The sequence below is a fragment of the Staurois parvus genome, unplaced genomic scaffold (assembly GCF_062004578.1).
Source record: "Staurois parvus isolate SC_StPar_1 unplaced genomic scaffold, SC_StPar_1.0 ptg000696l, whole genome shotgun sequence".
Lineage (NCBI taxonomy): Eukaryota > Metazoa > Chordata > Amphibia > Anura > Ranidae > Staurois > Staurois parvus.
This window is the reverse complement of record NW_028318492.1, coordinates 10,418,977-10,437,032: the sequence shown is the minus strand read 5'-3', so window position 1 is coordinate 10,437,032 and position 18,056 is coordinate 10,418,977. Positions and strand designations below refer to the sequence as shown.

Genomic DNA, 18,056 nt, shown 5'->3' with positions numbered 1-18,056 from the left:
TCAAGAAGCACATTAAGGTCCTGGAGTGGCCTAGCAAGTGTCCAGACCTTAATCCGATTGAAAATCTGCGGAGGGAGCTGAAAGTTCGAGATGAAAAATGTCAGCCACCAAACCTTAATGACTTGGAGAGGATCTGCAAGGAGGAGTGGGCCAAAATCCCTCCAGAGATGTGTGCAAACCTGGTGGCCAATTACAGGAAACATCTGACCTCTGTGATTGCCAACAAGAAATTTTCTACCAAGTACCAAGTCATGTTTTGTGAAGGGGATCAAATACTTATTTCCCTCATGAGCATGCAAATCACAATGCATAATTTGTTAGACACGCATTTCTTTTGAATTTTTTGTTGCTATTCTGTCTCTTGGTGTTACATCTACCATTCGATTTTTAGACTGATCATTTCTTTGTGAGTGGGCAAACAGTCAAATCAGCAGGGGATCAAATACTTATTTCCTTCACTGTATATTGGATGTTGGGGTCCTGTACTTGGCTAGACTGCCAAAAAGTCTCACACATGTGGTATCTCCATACTCGGTATAAGTAGCAGAATGTATTTTGGGGTGTAATTCCACATATACCCATGGCTTGTTTGCACAATATATAATTTAAATGACTTTGGAATATAACAACATTTTTTTTTTTTTTTTACACAAAGACTTGTGGGAAAAAAATAAATCTTCCATGGACTCAATATGCCTCTCAGCAGATAGCTTAGGGTGTCTACGTTCCGAAAAGGGGTCATTTGGGGGTGTTTGTACTGTCATGGTATTTTAGCACCTCAAGAAATGTGATAGGCAGGAAGTAAAAGCTGTGTAAATTCCATTATCTATACCATAGCTTGTAGATGCTATAACTTTCACACAGAGCAATCAATATACACTTGTAGCAGAACACATTTTGGCCTAAGTTTATTACGAAATTTGAGTTTTTTTTAGATATTTTGTATGACAGAAATGAAAAAATTTCGGTTCTTTTCAAAATTTGTGGTCTTTTTTTTTTGTTTACAGCGTGAAAAATAAAAAGCGCACAGGTGATCAAATACCACTGAAAGAAAGCCCTATTTGTGTAAAAAAAGGGACATAAATTTTATTTATGTACAGTATTGCATGACTGCGCACTTGTCAGTTAAACTAGTGCAGTGCTGTACAGCACAAAATGGTGTAAATTGCAGTATCTATACCATAGTTTGTAGACGATATAACTTTCACACAAAGCAATCAATATACACTTATTGGGATTTTTTTTATCAAAGACATGTAGCAGAATACATTTTGGCCTACATTTATGGCTAACTTTGAGTTTACTATTTATTTTTTATAGCCGAAAGTAAAAACAAAATTTTTTTTTCAAAATTTTCTGTCTTTGTTTATAGCGCAAAAAATAAAAAGCACACAGGTGATCAAATACCACTGAAAGAAAAGCTCTATTTGTCTGAAAAAAGGACATATATTTCGTTTGGGTACAGCATTGCATGACCACGCAATTATCAGTTGAAACAGTGCAGCGCTGTATAGCAAAAAGAGGCCTGGTCAAGAAGGGGGGTAAATCCTCAGGAGGGCAAGTGGTTAATGTAGGTTAAAAAACAAAAACAAAAAAACAAAAAATCACACACATGCAATAGTTACGATTGATCTCTCTAGTCTTTTAAGACGAGACCCTGAGCAAGATGGGATAAGCCAACTACTTAGGAACTTCTAATGTATTGGATTTGCGTTTTGTTAGCAGAAGAATTTCACTTTAGGACATGAATATGAACTAAACTATAACAATACTAGTTGAGCATTAACAAATAAGACCTGCTTTTGCATTTATCAGCAAGTACTGTGCTCTGCAGCTAAATTCCTTACCCATAGACTCAGATGTTTGGCTGCCAACCACACGAAGCAACATAGGCTGGTTACTCTCTGATCTCTGTAGTGAGGGAGTAGGAGAGGAAAAGGTTGTACCATTGACCTTTGCCTCGGCTTGCGGCTAAAAAAAAAAAAAGCAATACAGTACAATCAAAAAAACATTGTTTTTTAATACACGTGGAATGTCAAATATGGCATTTGTCAAGAACACATCGCTTTAGGGCTCATTTATGCAGCAGCAGAATTTTATATAGGTTTCCAGAGCAGCACTGAGCGGCATGCAGGCATCCTGTGTTAGTTTATGGAGATACCCATACATCTGAGTTTGAAATGTGTGCTATACACCCATCCCTGCACACCTCTCAATCTTGGATGTGTGGGCGAGTCTGTACAGCTGCTGCATCTCCACTGATCAACACAGGCTCTGTCCACAAAGCTATGCTACTCAGGAAACAAACAACTCTTGCATGATGTACGGGACTCTGTGCTCATCATAAGGCTCCATGCACACGAGCCTACCCCGACTGCGGGAAACTGCAAATTGTGGCAAAAGCACGGCAACCGTGACTTTGTGTTTTCCCGCAGTTGGCGGTGAAAACTTTCCTATCCTGAACGATATTCTTCTGCATTCAGGAGAGGGCGGTTTAACCTCACCTAAACGCAGCAGCTCCTAAACTCTGCTAAAAGCCTATGTGTACATGAACACAAAGGCTTTTATGAAGTTGAGTTTAGGAGCTTTGGCAAAAAAAATGCCAAAAGCTCCTAAACTCGAGTTTAGGAGCTGCTCGTGTACATGGAGCCTAAGTCTTCCCTGTTCAACTTATGGCTTAATATGACAATATAGTGATAACTACAGTGGTTTCACAGATCTGTTTTCGCTGGTATGAACCCTTTACCTTCAGTATAGTTTAGAAGAATAAAAGACTTGCTGTGTGGCAGGGTGTGTGGATTACAGAACTGGCTGAATAAAAGCACAAATCTTTTGCTTGGTGAGACAAATACATATACAGTTGACTTTTTCAATATATTTAAACACGTAAACATCAGATCTTTATTTAAATAGTTCTACAGATAAAGGTTATATACCCAAGAACACAGGAAGATTTTCCTTTTCAATCATTTAACAAAAATACCAATAGATGTAATAGTGTACTGTGAGAAAAGTAAGAACTCTCCCTTGACAACAAAAGCTGGTATTGTCCCCCCCCCCCCCCTTAGCAAAAATGACTTCTTTAGGTACTTTGTATAACTGCCCACCAGTCTCTGATACGAATCTGAACACTTCTCCGTGCAAAATACCTTCAGTTGCAAAATGTATGTGGGCTTCCTTGTATTTTAAAACTCCCCTACAAAATTTCAATAGGAATCAAATAAGAGTTTTGTCTAGCTTTGAAAGAATCATCTGTCTCTTATTTGAGCCAATCCTTGGATGATCTGCTAGTATGTATTGGATCATTATTGTGTCAAACCAATTCATCTTCAACTTTTGAACTGATGTACTCAAATTCTCACCATGTACACTTTGAAATGACACAGAATGTATAGTTGACACAATTATTGCAGGCTGCTGTCAGGAATGGACTTGCCAGTGGTGGTAGAACTCACCTGCCTTGTGGGCTGCAGTACCAGGGCTGGCAAGCGGGTGCTCTCAGCAACCAAAGGCTCACTCCTGAAATGAGCCATCACCTCAAGCTGATTACAACAGGTGTATTTAAGGAAAGGCCAGGCCTGTGATCAGGGCCTTGGTGTATGTTTCCCATGGGCCCCTGTACCTGCATCCTGTCTGCTTTCTGCCTGATCCAGATTCTGCTTCGATCCCTGACTCTACATGAACTCCGCCTGTCCTGACCTCGGCTATTCCTGACTACTCTTCCGCCTGCTCCTTGTGCCCTGCCTGCCCGTTTGCTACCGAACCGGCCTGCCCGACTACGCTTAGTATTGTTATCTGTTGGAGGTTTGGGTTGGTTTGTTTGCACTGTGTTGTTGTTTAGTCTTGCACTGCGTCTATGTTTTGTTTAGTCTTAATAAATTGTCTTATTCACACTATACCTGAAGTCTGCGTTTCCCTGTGTCAGTCCACACATTTCTAATCATACCCGGATCCCTAACAGCTGCCCAGGCCCTGAAGCAGCAAAGCGACCCCAAGACCACAAGATTTACACCACCATCCTTCACATGCTCTGATACGGATTGATCGTTCTTCAGCACATAGTTCCAGAAGACCTGGTCTTTGCCTATATGTTTAATGGCAAACGGTAACTTTGCTCTAATGTTTACTTTTGATAGCAAAGGTGTTTTCTTAAAACAGAACTAAAGTTCTGCTCTTTCAAACTGCAAGCAGGCAGGTTCTCTATTGCAGAAGAGATATGCAATGTCTCTTCTGCAATAAAATACACCTACCTGCCTTCTTGCAGCATTCCTCGGCTTGTAAACAGATATGCACATGAGCAGATCGGATTACATTGCCTGGATGGTCCCTGTGCGGGGATGACCGACTCCTGTGCATGGGCAGGAGTGACATTATTCTGTGCCAGCCAATGGAGACAGCCAAAGATCAGCACCTAGAAGGAGGTGCTGGCAAGGGACAAGAACCCTGGAAGGAAAAGTAAATTTAGCACTGGGTTACCTCACCACTTATGCAAGCTGAACTTGTGCAATGTATTTCTGATTGTAGATGTATGCACTTTGACCAAAACTGTGGAAAGAGTTGCCTGAACATTCCATGATGAAATTTTGGTGTTCTTGGAGACTTTAAAGCAACAAATGGGGAGCTCTTTGGTTGAATTTGATGGGTGAGTTAGTCCTGGACAAAGTAAGTTATCTGAAACCTATTCCGCTTGTAGATTATCTTCCCTATAGAGGAATGATTTGAAATCAAATTATGCATTCTTTAAATCCCTTGGCAGATTCATAGGCATTTAGAACCTTTTTTCTGAGGGCCTTGCAAAGCTCTATTGATATTAGCATGAGGACACCACATACGTCAATAGCAATGAGATCATTAGACTCTAGATGTTCCCATTTGCACATTCCCTAAGGAGGTTCCAGTCATTGGCACCTAATTTTGAACACCAGATTCTAATGTCATGGATTTGAAACGATAGCAAATGTAGGGGTGTAATTACTTTTGACAAATATGCATTTGCTAATTTTGATCATGAAAATGAATACACGTTATCAGTTATGTGTCATGTGTTCTAATATAACACCCTTATCTGTAAGAACGGTTTGTATTTAAGATCTAATAAATTGCCTGTTTAGGTATGTTTTAAAAGTCAACTATTTCCATTGGATGAACTTTTCACTACTGTACAGATGCATCTCAAATTAGAATATCATCAAAAAGTGTATTTCACTAATTCAATTCAAAAAGTGAAACTCATATTATATAGATTCAATACACACAGAGTGATACATTTGAAGTATTTCATTCTTTTAATTTTGGTTATGGCTTACAGCTAGTGAAAACCCAAAGTTCAGTATCTCAGAAAATTAGCATATTGTGAAAAAGTTTAATACTGTAGACTCATGGTGTCACACTCTAATCAACTAATTAAGTCCAAACACCTGTAAAGATTTTCTGAGCCTTTAAATGGTCTCTGCTGATTTGACAGTTGTCCAGAAGTCATTGACACCCTCCACAAGGAGGGTACTTTATAAAAGGTCATTGTTACAGAAACTGGCTTTTCACAGTGTTGTATCCAAGCATATTACTGGAATGATGAGTGGAAGGAAAAAGTGTGGTAGAAAAAGATGCACATGCAACAAGGATAACTGCAGGATTGTGAAGCAAAAGACCATTCAAGATTTTGGGGGAGATTCATAAGAAGTGGACTATGGCTGTTGTCAGTGCTTCAAGAGCCACCGCACAGAGACGTATCCAGGACATGGGTTACAACTGTCGCAATCCTTGTGTCAAGTCACTCCTGAACTAGAGACAATGTCAGAAGCATCTAACCTGGGCTAAGGAGAAAAAGAACTGGACTATTGCTCAGTGATCCAAAGTCCTCTTCTCGGATTAAAGTAAAATCAAGGTCCCAGAGTCTGGAGGAAGAATGAAGAGGCACAGAACCCAAGTTGCATGAGGTCCAGTGTGAAGTTTCCACACTCAGTGATGATTTGGGGAGCCATGTCACCTGCTGGTGTTGGTCCACTGTTATCAAGTCCAAAGTCAGCACAGCCCTCTACCAGGAAATTCTAGGGCACTTCATGCTTCCCTCTGCTGACCAGCTTTATGGAGATGCCGATTTCATTTTCCAGCAGGACTTGGCACCTGCCCACACTGCCAAAAGTAGCAATACCTTATTTAATGATCATGGTATCACTGTGCTTGACTGGCCAGCAAACTCGCCTGACCTACACTCCATAGAGAATCTGTGGGGTATTGTCAAGAGGAAGATGAGACACCAGACCCAACAATGCAGACAAGCTGAAGGCCACTATCAATACAACCTAGGCTTCCATAACACCTCAGCAGGATGACTTAAAACATTCAATAACACCAAGTAACCAGCAGAACAAAATATAAATTTTTATATAAATAGTTAAGAATTTTCTTTTTCCCACTAATGCAGCTCCACCAACTGATTTAATAAATATTTGAATCCAAAGTAATCTGTACTGCTTGATCACCCATTGACAATACTGTATCCCTCACTGTCTGTTTCCCGTTAGATCCATAGCAGGTTCAGTATTACCCAACAGTAAACAAAACCACAAGCGCATGCAAGAAAGGTGCACATAAAATCAACCACACTTACAGGAGGAGAAAAGGTGGACTGCTTTAATAATTCTAAGAATCCGAAAGTAGAAGTTCATGCTACTGCCACCCTTCTCCTGGTCACCTATCAAAACTATTGTGTTTTAGGGGTTGACCTGGGTCAAGATTCCCATACTAGTTATTTGTACCATACCTGCTCCAGCAATTGTCTGAGCCGATGCAGTTGAGACTCCAGTTGCTTGTTATGATCTTCTAGTATTTGCATTCTAGCTTCTAGCCGTCCTTTGTGCTGGCGCAGTAGTTTGGCTTCTGCAATAAGTTCTGCATCACGTGGACTTTGTGGGGAGGCTGGCATCATTTCTGGAGGGGAGGGCAGTGGGGACAAGCCCTTGTGATCATGCTGCTCCTTCAATCTGTCATATTCAGACTGCAAATTCCTGTTTGGAAAATAAACAAAGGTTTCTACTTTAAAAAGTGGTCCATAAAGTGCCTATCTTTTTTGTGTTTGTGTGTGTTTTTATGTTAGTGTACTTCAGTGCTTATCCCAAGCATGTTCAACCAGCTTGCCTCTGGAAGGTTTTACCCCCTTAATGACAGAGCATTTTTTCTATTCAGCACTGTGCTACTTTAACTGGCAATTGCGCGGTCAAGCAACACTGTACGTAAATTAAATTTATTTTTTTTCACACAAATAGTGCTTTCTTTTGTAGTATTTGATCACCACTGGGTTTTTTTCTTCGCAATAAAAAAAAAAAAAAAGACCAAAAATTAAAAAACCCCCAAAAACTGTATTTTGTAGTTGCTGTTATAAAACATATCCAATCCCAAAAAAAGCAAATGTCTTCATAAATTTAGACCAAATTATATTCTGTTGTATTCAAATTGTATAGTAATTGGTTTGTGCAATTAGTGGAATGAATTCAGCTGTACATGCTATATTGTAATGGCGGTGGTCAGCAACCTATAGTGTGACTGTGATAGGGTGGTGGGCAATCTGGCACTAACAGACACTAACGCGTCACTAACTGACATTGCTCGTGACACTAATACAGTTATCAGGGATAATACTGTACAATGACACGATATTAATGAGATTGGCTGGGAAGGGGTTAAAATATAGGGGCAATCAAGGAGTTCTGCCCAGCAATATGTAATGTGTGCTGTTTTACATTTATATCTGGCTGTTTTTTTCTCAGTGTACAGAGACCTGTATGTTTGTACATAGGACTCTGCTGTGATTGGACACAGTCGATTAGAAGTTCTCAGCCATGAATTATTGGCTGGGACCTGCTGACAAAAATCGCACTGTGGTTGGACTTTAAAACATTTACACCAGTAAGGTATTTAAAGTGATTCTTATGTTTTTACCTGCATTAAGGTAAAAAAATGTTTTTCCACTTATTGTGCCCCTCAAGAGATAGAAACACTTACCTGAGTTCTATCTAGATCCAGCGCCATCTCAAAGCATATACAGGCAGCAATGGTAGCCATTAGCTCCTGCTGCTGTCAGTCAAATTCTATGAGGAAATGGGGGCATGGCCTATCGCACATGTGCTCCATAGCATATAGTTTCCTATGGGGGCGCATCCAGAAGACGAGGAGTTGACAGCTCCGGAGGTAGACTCCAGAAGAGGAGGTGCAATACCATTATAGAGCAGTGTCTTCTGATATCAAGCAGACCTTGCACCATCTCTGGGCTCATTATACCTCACCAATACCTTTTTGCAAGTTGGGTCTCCAGAACTGGACAGATTATTCTAAATGAGATGTAGCTAAAGTTGGATATAGTAGAATCAAGACCTTCTTACTCCTGATGGCAATCGCTCTAGTGGTGCAACCCAGAATTCTATTTGTTCTGGTTGCTGCCTATTCAAACTATTTGGTCCTTCAGCAATAATCTGAAATGATCATCCTCTAATATTTTTCTTTTATAGCTTTGCCTAACACTGTATACAGTGCCTTGAAAGTATTCATACCCCTTGAAATTTTCCACATTTTGTCATGTAACAACCAAAAACATAAAAGTATTTTATTGGGATTGTATGTGATAGACCAACACAAAGTGGCACATAATTGTGAAGTGGAAAGAAAATGAGAAATGGTTTATAAAATTTCTACAAATAAATATGTGAAAAGTGTGGCGTGCATTTGTATTCAGCCCCCCTGAGTCAATACTTTGTAGAATGACCTTTAGCTGCAATTACAGCTGCAAGTCTTTTTTGGGGATGTCTCTACCAGCTTTGCACATCTAGAGAGTGATATTTTTGCCCATTCTTCTTTGCAAAATAGCTCAAGCTCTGTCAGATTGGATGGGGAGCGTTTGAACAGCAATTTTCAAGTCTTGCTACAGATTCTCAGTTGGATTTAGATCTGGACTTTGACTGGCCAATTCTAACACATGAATATGCTTTGATCTAAACCATTCCATTGTAGCTCTGGCTGTATGTTTAGGGTCATGCTGGAAGGTGAACCTCTGCCCCAGTGTCAAGTCTTTTGCAGACTCTAACAGATTTTCTTCTAAGATTGCCCTGTATTTGGCTCCATCCATCTTCCCATCAACTCTGACCAGCTTTCCTGTCCCTGCTGAAGAAAAGTATCCCCACAACATGATACTGCCATGGGCCTCTTGGTTGCTTCTCTGATTAATGCTCTACTTGTCCGGCCTGTCAGTTTTAGGTGGACGCCCATGTCTTAGTAGGTCTGCAGTTGTGCCATACTCTTTCCATTTTCGGATGATGGATTAGAGCAGTGCTCCATGAGATGTTCAAAGCTGGGATTTTTTTTTATCCCTGACCGGTCCTTGGCATTCATGATGCGGTTTGTTCACTAATGTTCTCTAACAAACCTCTGAGGGCTTCGCAGAACAGCTGTATTTATAATGAGATTAAATTACACACAGGTGGACTCTATTTACTAATTAGGAGACTTCTGAAGGCAATTGGTTCCACTAGATTTTAGTTAGGTGTATCAGAGTAAAGGGGGCTGAATACAAATGTACACCACACTTTTCACATAAACTGTAAAACATTTTGAAAAACCATTTATCATTTTCTTTCCACTTCACAATTATGTGCCATTTTATGTTGGTCTATCAAATAAAATTCCAATAAAATAAATGTAAGTTTTTGGTTGTAACATGACAAAATGTGGAAAATTAAAAGGTGTATGAATAGTATTTCAAGGCACTGTATCAATATCATACTCCATGAGAATATTCTCTCTCAAGTGCATGGACTGACAGTTATAAACACTGTAGTAACCACTGCTTTGAATAATTTTCTAACAATGCTAAATCACATTCCATAGCACAGTCACCTCCAGGATATATATAATTCCTAATGCACATGTCTACTAGTAAAAGAAAATACAACTAAAATCAGTAGTTTTGATTAGTGCTGTACAATAATATCTCTATGTTTATGGCCAGTATAACCTAAACCTCTTCAATGTAAGACACTAGGATGCCAGTAGTGGTGGAGGTTCAGTAATTCTCAAAAGGGATCTGTGGAGCAGCATAGTTCTTAGGAGTATTCTTTTTTTTATAGCAACAGTACCTCAAGAGATACAGACTTGTAAATATTCATAACTTTGAACAAACCTATTCTCCTCTTCCAAGTCAGCAAGAATCCTCTCAAGTTCCCCTCGCTCTTCACTTTCCAAGGAGATTAGAATCTGAGCAGGACTCCGGGGCTGGCTTAGAGGAGACTCCTGGTTCAAGCTTTGGCAGTAGTGCTGGATAAGCAAGTGCTCATCATCTCTGCAGGAAACAAAATAAATAAATAAAAAAAAAAAGATAATTTACATTCACACAGCTCTCCACAGTTAAAATCAGTTTTAATGCAGTGCAATCCTGGCTTGGGAAATAGAATATTTATGCCTAAATTTTTATACAACTGAAGGCTCAAGTGCATGGCACAATATGCCCAATTTAAGAAAAAAAAAGAATTAGAATTGTATGTTTAATGTTTAGTGTAAATCAATAAGAGTAAATATTTTAAACTCCAAAAATTTAGAGCAAAAACATTTTAAAGCTATTTTCAAGTCTGAATATATAACCTTATGTTGCACATATACAAATAGTTTGTATTTTGAAAAGTTGTATATTGTAAACCCCATTCTGCCCATCATAGACTATGCTAGCATCCTGCAAGTCAGGGCATTGTGAAAAGTAAACATGAAATCTCTCCACAGCTCCATGAAAGCACTGCCCAGAAGTAGAGTTTCTCACTGCTGGCTGCAATGGTAACCCAAACATGGTCAAAACAAACATGGTTCCACCTTCACTTGCATCTCAAGTGCACACTGTTGGAAGCTTACATCTTTAAATTGACTTGCTGTATTACCCTGCAATTATCAAAAATAGCTGGTTATATGTAATTTGCTAGTATGAAGTAATTTATCACAAATTATTCTTGATTAGCCTAAAATAAAAAAAACAAAAAAACAAACAAAAAAAAAAACTACCTAGATTATAGGAGTGAAAACTTTCATAGTCTTCAAGGTGACAAAATATGTGATAATAAACTCAAAACCAGTTGAGGAAAACTCATTATGCATTAAAATAAAGTAGAAAAAAAAAAAAAATTATATACATATATACACACACACATATATATATATATATATATATATATATATACATATATATATATATACACACACACACACACATATATATATACATACACACAAACTGTATTTACAGTTGCTTTTATTTGGAAATAATTTTTGTACACATCAGACTTCCTATCTTGACCTAATTGACCTTTATGAAAATGATATGTCATCGGGATTTGAAAGATTACCCACAGTATCAAAATAATTTGTTTTGTGTAGGAACAACGTACTATGTGTGGTAACAACATGCAAACATGTATTTTACGTGAGTAAAACATGCAAACGGCATGTGAAGTGCACAGGAAAATACACATAATTAAATATTTTTAATTTAAATCATCCTTTAAATGTTCTCCATCATCAATAGCAATGTAATAGTAAAAATGAATGGTCCCAAAAGCAATAAAATATTAACATACATGATGAAAAAACACCCCAATGCTGAAGTCTCTAAGTAAATGCAAAGGAAACATTCTGTTCTCAGTACCGTGTTACATGGGTAAACACATCCAGTTAACAGAGTAGTTTGCTTTTAATTGTGTAATAATAAAGCAGAAATCGTTATTTAGACACAGCAACCATTTATCTTCCTCAGGCAAAATTATTGTATTTGCATTAGCTTCAATCTATAGTGAGATGGAGCAATATGTCAATTGCTATTAGTCTTTTATCACCTTCCAAATCTGTCCTGTGAACAGGCAGGCACAGGAAATTAATCTAAATCACCAAGGCATGAGAATACTAAAAGGGTACTTAAAAGAAGCAGCAAACATTAAAAGATAGCATTCATAATGAAATATGAACAAGATGAACGATTACAACAGATGCATTTTTAAGTGATGATAGGACTTCTTTTGATGTGTCTGCTTCTTTTGATGTGTCGTCCACTATGAGAAAAGCTTGTCAGATCAGCCTACCAAAAAGTCACTTGACTAGACCTGCCTTATAACTGGGACAGTTTTCTTCTCCAATGTCAAGTGAAAGTACAAGTAGTGATGAAATCTTCTTCACAAACAGCTAATTCCTAGTTATGTGGTAAAAATTGAAAGGGAAAGGGTACATACAATATTGCTTTTTTACTTTATTGCACTTGGTAAGACTTCACTGCATCCGTTTAGGCATACTACATCTTAAGTGCAAATGAAAGTGCAGTGGAAGTGCAGTACATGCTACAGTATTTAGCTTGCACAAAATGCCACATTATTTGAGTGCATCCAACACAGGTTTAAAAAGTACATGTCATAATAGATATAAGGAAGCTACCAATGCTGAATTATGTTAGAAAAGTCCCAAATTTATTGCAGTCATGCTGATCCTGGATTGAATACCTAATAAGTCATTGAACAAGGATGCACATTGGGAATTCAGATTTTCCTGGCTGTATGTGGTTCCTGGGGCAGTGATCCACTAGGTAGTGAAAATATGATCAACTGCTGGGATATAGTAGGAAATGGCTCAAACACCTGCCATTTTATTTATTGCTGGCTTTCTTCTCTAGAGAGGCAACAGGAAGTGAAAAGAAATCCCTTCTTAAATAGTTGTCACCAGAACAGGTAGTGTTCTCATTGAAAAATTTCTCCTCACCTCCTATTCTAAAGAAAACTAAAAAAATATATATATACATTTTCCATCACTTTACCACTGTGAAAATGATCACCAAGACAAATAGAGAGTGTAAATATTTATACCAGTGATACAGACAAAACCAAAAAACTAACTGGGATTAGAAACCCTCATCACTCTATTAAAAACCAATAAAAAAGTTTTGACTTTACAATTTAATGACTCTGAAAAGCGTCTCATTTTCAGTCCTGACCCTTACAGAAAAGAGTACAGCAAGATTGTACTCATAAAGCAGGAAGCAAAGCCTACATATGCAATGGATATAAATGGCTGCCCGCCATTTATAATCGAGCAATTGCTATAAAAATATACACGTTTTAAAAGATTAATACATTAAAATGACAAAAAAATAATTTGTTTCCCTTCAAAAAAAAAAAAAAAAAAGTGTAAATACTAATGGGAGAGTAATATTCAATGCTATCATGCTTGAGATGATTAAAACCAAATATTTGCAACCTATCATACCAGAGGAAAGAAACATTCCAATAACCCCCAATGCTGGCCTTCAGGCAACCACCCGACCTCAGGCAAACTAATCAGCAAGAAACTTAATTCTGATAATGAAGTCGCAAATAAAAGAACCAAGCCATGTGACAAAAAAACACTGCAAACTGCAGCCAAATCAATTAAATAAAAAGTGACACTTGCACAAAAGGGACCTTCGATATTACCAGATCATACACCTGTACCTCCAGTAATGTTTTATACCTCATCCAATGCAAAAAAATGCCGCAAAGGATCTTGGGTTTTTGAAACAGGGCGGAAATTAAAATGAGGATAAATTTCCACAGACACCATTAAAGAGCATAGGAAAGATGTTTTCTGCACACTTGTGGGACATAATTTCTTAAAACCGGACCACACTATGGAAGACATAAATGTTTTAATTCTTAAAGGGTACTTCATAACTACTCCAAAAAAATTGTGGAACCAAGAATGATAATTCTATTTGACACAAAAGATAATAGACTAAATGTGGATCTCAGTTTTCTAAATCGCAATACAACAGTTTTATGACTTTTTACCCCCTCCCAGTCCATAACACTCTCCCTACCTTTTATCACCATGGCTGAGTGCGTTTGTGTCTCCCCCCCTTAGATACGGTCTTATTAATATTCTGCTAAAACTTTGTGCATTAGAACTGCTTGAGGTTACATCCCGAAAGCTTGTCCTCAAAATTTGGATGTTAGTGCAAATTAAACATAGAAAAAAAAATGATGGGCAGTACTCAATTGTTTCTAAATGCCCCAAAAAATTTGTTAGAAAGTGAAATTTTGCTTCACATATATAATCAAATCCACAATAGAAAAGCTATTTTTTAATAGATATAAAAATAAACAAATCATTCAACTGGTTTAAAGAATACAGTGACTCATTTGAAATGAAGACAGTCATTATACGTACATGCTTTCATTGGGGGAAATGCTATCGTTTAGGTAGGATCCATTGCTGTTTTCCATTTCAGCTAGCCTGTGGAAACATTAAAAAGACAAACTAGGTTTATCAGACTTTGTACAGTTGTATGCATGCTGTATCACTGTCAGTATTACAAGAAGATGATTATATTTTGCCAAAGCTCAACAGCATGGAATTTCTTGCAGTCTTCCTGCCAGGTATAAATTGGAAATTACTGAAAACCTGATTAAATACATGGGGAGAAATGTCCTCTACGCAGTTTGGCATCTTATGCACATATCTGGTCTTGTTCAGGTGTCATCAATTTATAATTCATGTGACTGAAATTATTACATTTTCTCTGGTGACCCATGGCAAAGAAATAAGGGGTGTGGTTGTCACTAGGACAGAAAGGTATACAGTAGATGGCAATGAAAACATCGTCAAACATACTAACCTGCTCTTATATTAACAAAGTTATGTTTTGGCCCCACTGGGAAGAATTCCTATTACTTTCTTTCTAGACACAAAGTGATGGGAAATCTTCCTAATAGGCACATAGGCGATCATAAGTACCTGACAAAAGCTCTAACCAATACTGGAGTAGGACTTTAAATATGTCACTTAGACTGCATCACCTATGGCTTTGCTTCAACTTGGCACCCATATGCCAAGTCTTGAGTATCTTAAATGTGAGAGATTCAGGCATACGTGGGCCACTCTGTTGTCAGAAAAAGTCACATATAATTTAACCCAGCAGCAGGGTAGCACCTATAGGGGGTATGCTAGTTCAAAAGCTTTGCTCCACTCTGAAGCAACACATTAGATCATGCTGCTCTTTGACTGTAGGTTATGGTTTTCGATCAAGTCTACTATTTCTGTACAGATAGATATCTTCTATTTGTAGATTTGAATGCCTAATTACTATGTGATGTATTTAGGTCTGGGAATGATAACTTCAACTCCACTGCTTCCAAACCTTGAAGGACATCATAACATTGATGTACATTTGCAATGCTAGACCGGGAAAGTTCTTCTGATGTTTAGTGACGTATACAGTACCGCTGCTAAATAGTAAATAAAGCACTGTTTAGCGGTACATTGAGCACTCTCTCAAGCATACAGTCATCTGTACAAGTGAAGACTTGTTTTTAGCAGAATTTGTTCAATAAAGAGCTATTAAGGTGCATGTGGAAATAAGGAAATAGCATAAATAAAAAGCTTAATCAGTAATTTGTGCATAAGTAAAGCACTTAATTTCAAGTCAAGTCACATAAAATAAAATAAAACAAAAATTACCCAAAAAAAACCACCTTGTTTACTTGTTTATCAAAATAGCAGAGCCAAGCACTGGCAATACTAAAGCCCCTAGAGGAAACTCATTTTTATTTAAAAGACTAGCATTGGTTAGATTAGCAGTTATAAGAACTTCCAAATCTTGAATGTACAGCACAAAAGATGTCATGAACGTATCACAGGACTGACACAGTGAAGGGACTGAAAAAAACTGAATCCACAAAAAACATGGAGTCACAACTTCTACTTTTCACATATTGCTAAACAGTAGAGCTCCATTTATCCATTTTTTAAAATTCTATTTTAGCTTTAGAATAAGTGGGAAAAGGTTAGATCCTATGTCAGTACCATCTGTGCCCCTTTTGGGGGAAACTTCCCTTCTCTTCCTGATCAATGGCACCCAGGGCACTGTTCTGAGCCAAACTCCCTTTCCCCTCTTTGGAGCACATACTGTACATCATATATCCTTAAGTAAAATCCAACAACAGAATGCAACCCTGTCATCAGCCTTACTGCACAATCCAAAAAAAGAGGAAAAAAGACGATCAGCTTACAGCAATAATTTTAATGTCACTAAGGCAAGAAGTGAGGGGAAATCTCCACTCCAGGGACACAGATGGCAATAAGAGCTCGATAAGAGAATGTAACCCTCATTCTATGCAAAATGCCGTAAAAAATAGAAGCTTTTGGCAGAAGCTCCGCAATGCCTTGGGGACTAGTCAATGGATTTTATAAGCACTGCACAAAATGTTTTATTCAAATAAAAAGATATTGATTTAAACCTTTGTTTACAGATAACACAAATGTCATATTTACAAAGTATTTTAATAACAGAAGGGAATATTAAGATCCCAATGTACTTTAAAAATAAAAAGTCAATGTCTAGGCAGGATTCAGTCAGCCACAGAATATTTAGATCTTGTGTTGCATGTTTTGAGAGCAAATACCAATGAAAATGTTTTAAAAAAAAATATTGTATTATGTGATGTGCTGTTACCCAGTTAAAATTCTGCCAAAATTTTTTTGTACCATTTGGTGTGCACTTCCAACTGGCTAGCCTATTAAAACATTTCCTTGCTAATGTACATTGGATAGATAGAATAGATGAATAGATATGAATAGACTATCTCAATATAGACTTGGAATAAATTCAATACAGTTTTATTATTTTATATTCCAAGGGCTGCCTTTGACTTCTCAATACACTATTTCAGCTATGTGAACTGACAAATACTGCCTGAAACACCTTACAAAAGGCAACATTCCGGACAGAATTAAGAAGTGCAGAACATATCTCAAAAATATACATGGTATTTGCTCACATCTTCCTAATATTCTTCATTAGTAGAACAGTAAATGAATAACTACCATATCCATCTTCTACAGTTCAATATGGCTAGCCTCCAATATTGAAGTAAAACACACAGAAATTAACAGCAGCTACTGTAAGACAATTATCAAGGAACAGTACATACAAAAAACTCATAGGCATGCAAAAATGCTGTATGCTGTTGTCAAACTATACAGGAACCAAAGCAAAATTGTAAGCAATATCTTTCAGAGGTGTTAGTTATCCTTCAGCAATACAGTTAGCACACGTGCAGGATAGATGGAAGAAAATTGTAAAACAAACAATGTAAAACAATTTTCCTAAAAAAGACATTAAAAATAGACCAGTCTTTACTAACCCTACCTATTTCAGCCAACCTGCTGTCCTCTAACCTAATGTGCTAAAAAGATCTCTGTAATAGAAAATGTAATGCCAGCTGCAAGTCCTGAACACAGTTGTAGTGAGGTGTTTGTATAGTGTCCATTAAAGGCAGAGCCTATGTGATTTAAAGATTGGAAGCTGGAGAGACCCTGGATATACTGATTGGTAAACATTACAGAGGTGTGTTTAGTATAGTGGCTTAGATGATATTGGTGGGAAAGGATTGGTATATAGTGCTGTGTTTTTTGTCCCTTGATGTGTATGTAAGGGAAAGTAAAATCCCAAAATTCCTATCTGGTAATATCCCAAAAAGAGCACTGCCACTGGATTTCATAAAGGTGAAGCTACTAGTGGCGCTAAATGCCTTCACCTTTACTGCCTGAGAGAAGTAGCATGTACCCAAACTTCAGCCATAATTGACTCTTTATATACATGCTAGGATTGAACAATTCCCTGTCATGCAACTAGACAACATACTGTAACTAATTACACTACAACACAGCTCAATTCTGGTTGAATAGACTGAATAATTTAAGCATTTGTTTCCAGTATAGGATGAATATTTATTCCAAAGATGGACAATATAATTAAAAGTAGAATATCTAATCGCTTATTCTTTAGTGACTGTTAAGTTTCAGGTCTTTCACAGCTCCATGGCATCAAGGCCTGAGAACATACAGCTCAAACCCATAATACGCTCAGACATGTATGCTGATCAGGATTAATGGTCTTTTGGGGCACATATATATTTCAAAAAAGAAAAAAAAAATACAACAATTTGGTCCCAAAAGCTCAAACATTATATTACCTTTCAATCCAGTATGAAAAGCATATTGATATTTTA

At 37.5% G+C, this 18,056-nt stretch overlaps 1 protein-coding gene across 1 annotated transcript in view; it reads right to left on the bottom strand.

Annotated features, from left to right (window-relative positions):
* Positions 1–18,056, bottom strand: part of DMD (dystrophin) — a 2,676,943-nt gene that overhangs the window by 35,670 nt on the left and 2,623,217 nt on the right. The window contains exons 72-75 of the mRNA XM_089653005.1: positions 14,215–14,280; positions 10,169–10,327; positions 6,764–7,007; positions 1,848–1,971 (exon numbers count right to left, since the gene is read on the bottom strand). Coding sequence (XP_089509131.1) covers positions 1,848–1,971; positions 6,764–7,007; positions 10,169–10,327; positions 14,215–14,280 — 593 coding nt within the window. The remainder of the gene's footprint in view (positions 1–1,847; positions 1,972–6,763; positions 7,008–10,168; positions 10,328–14,214; positions 14,281–18,056) is intronic.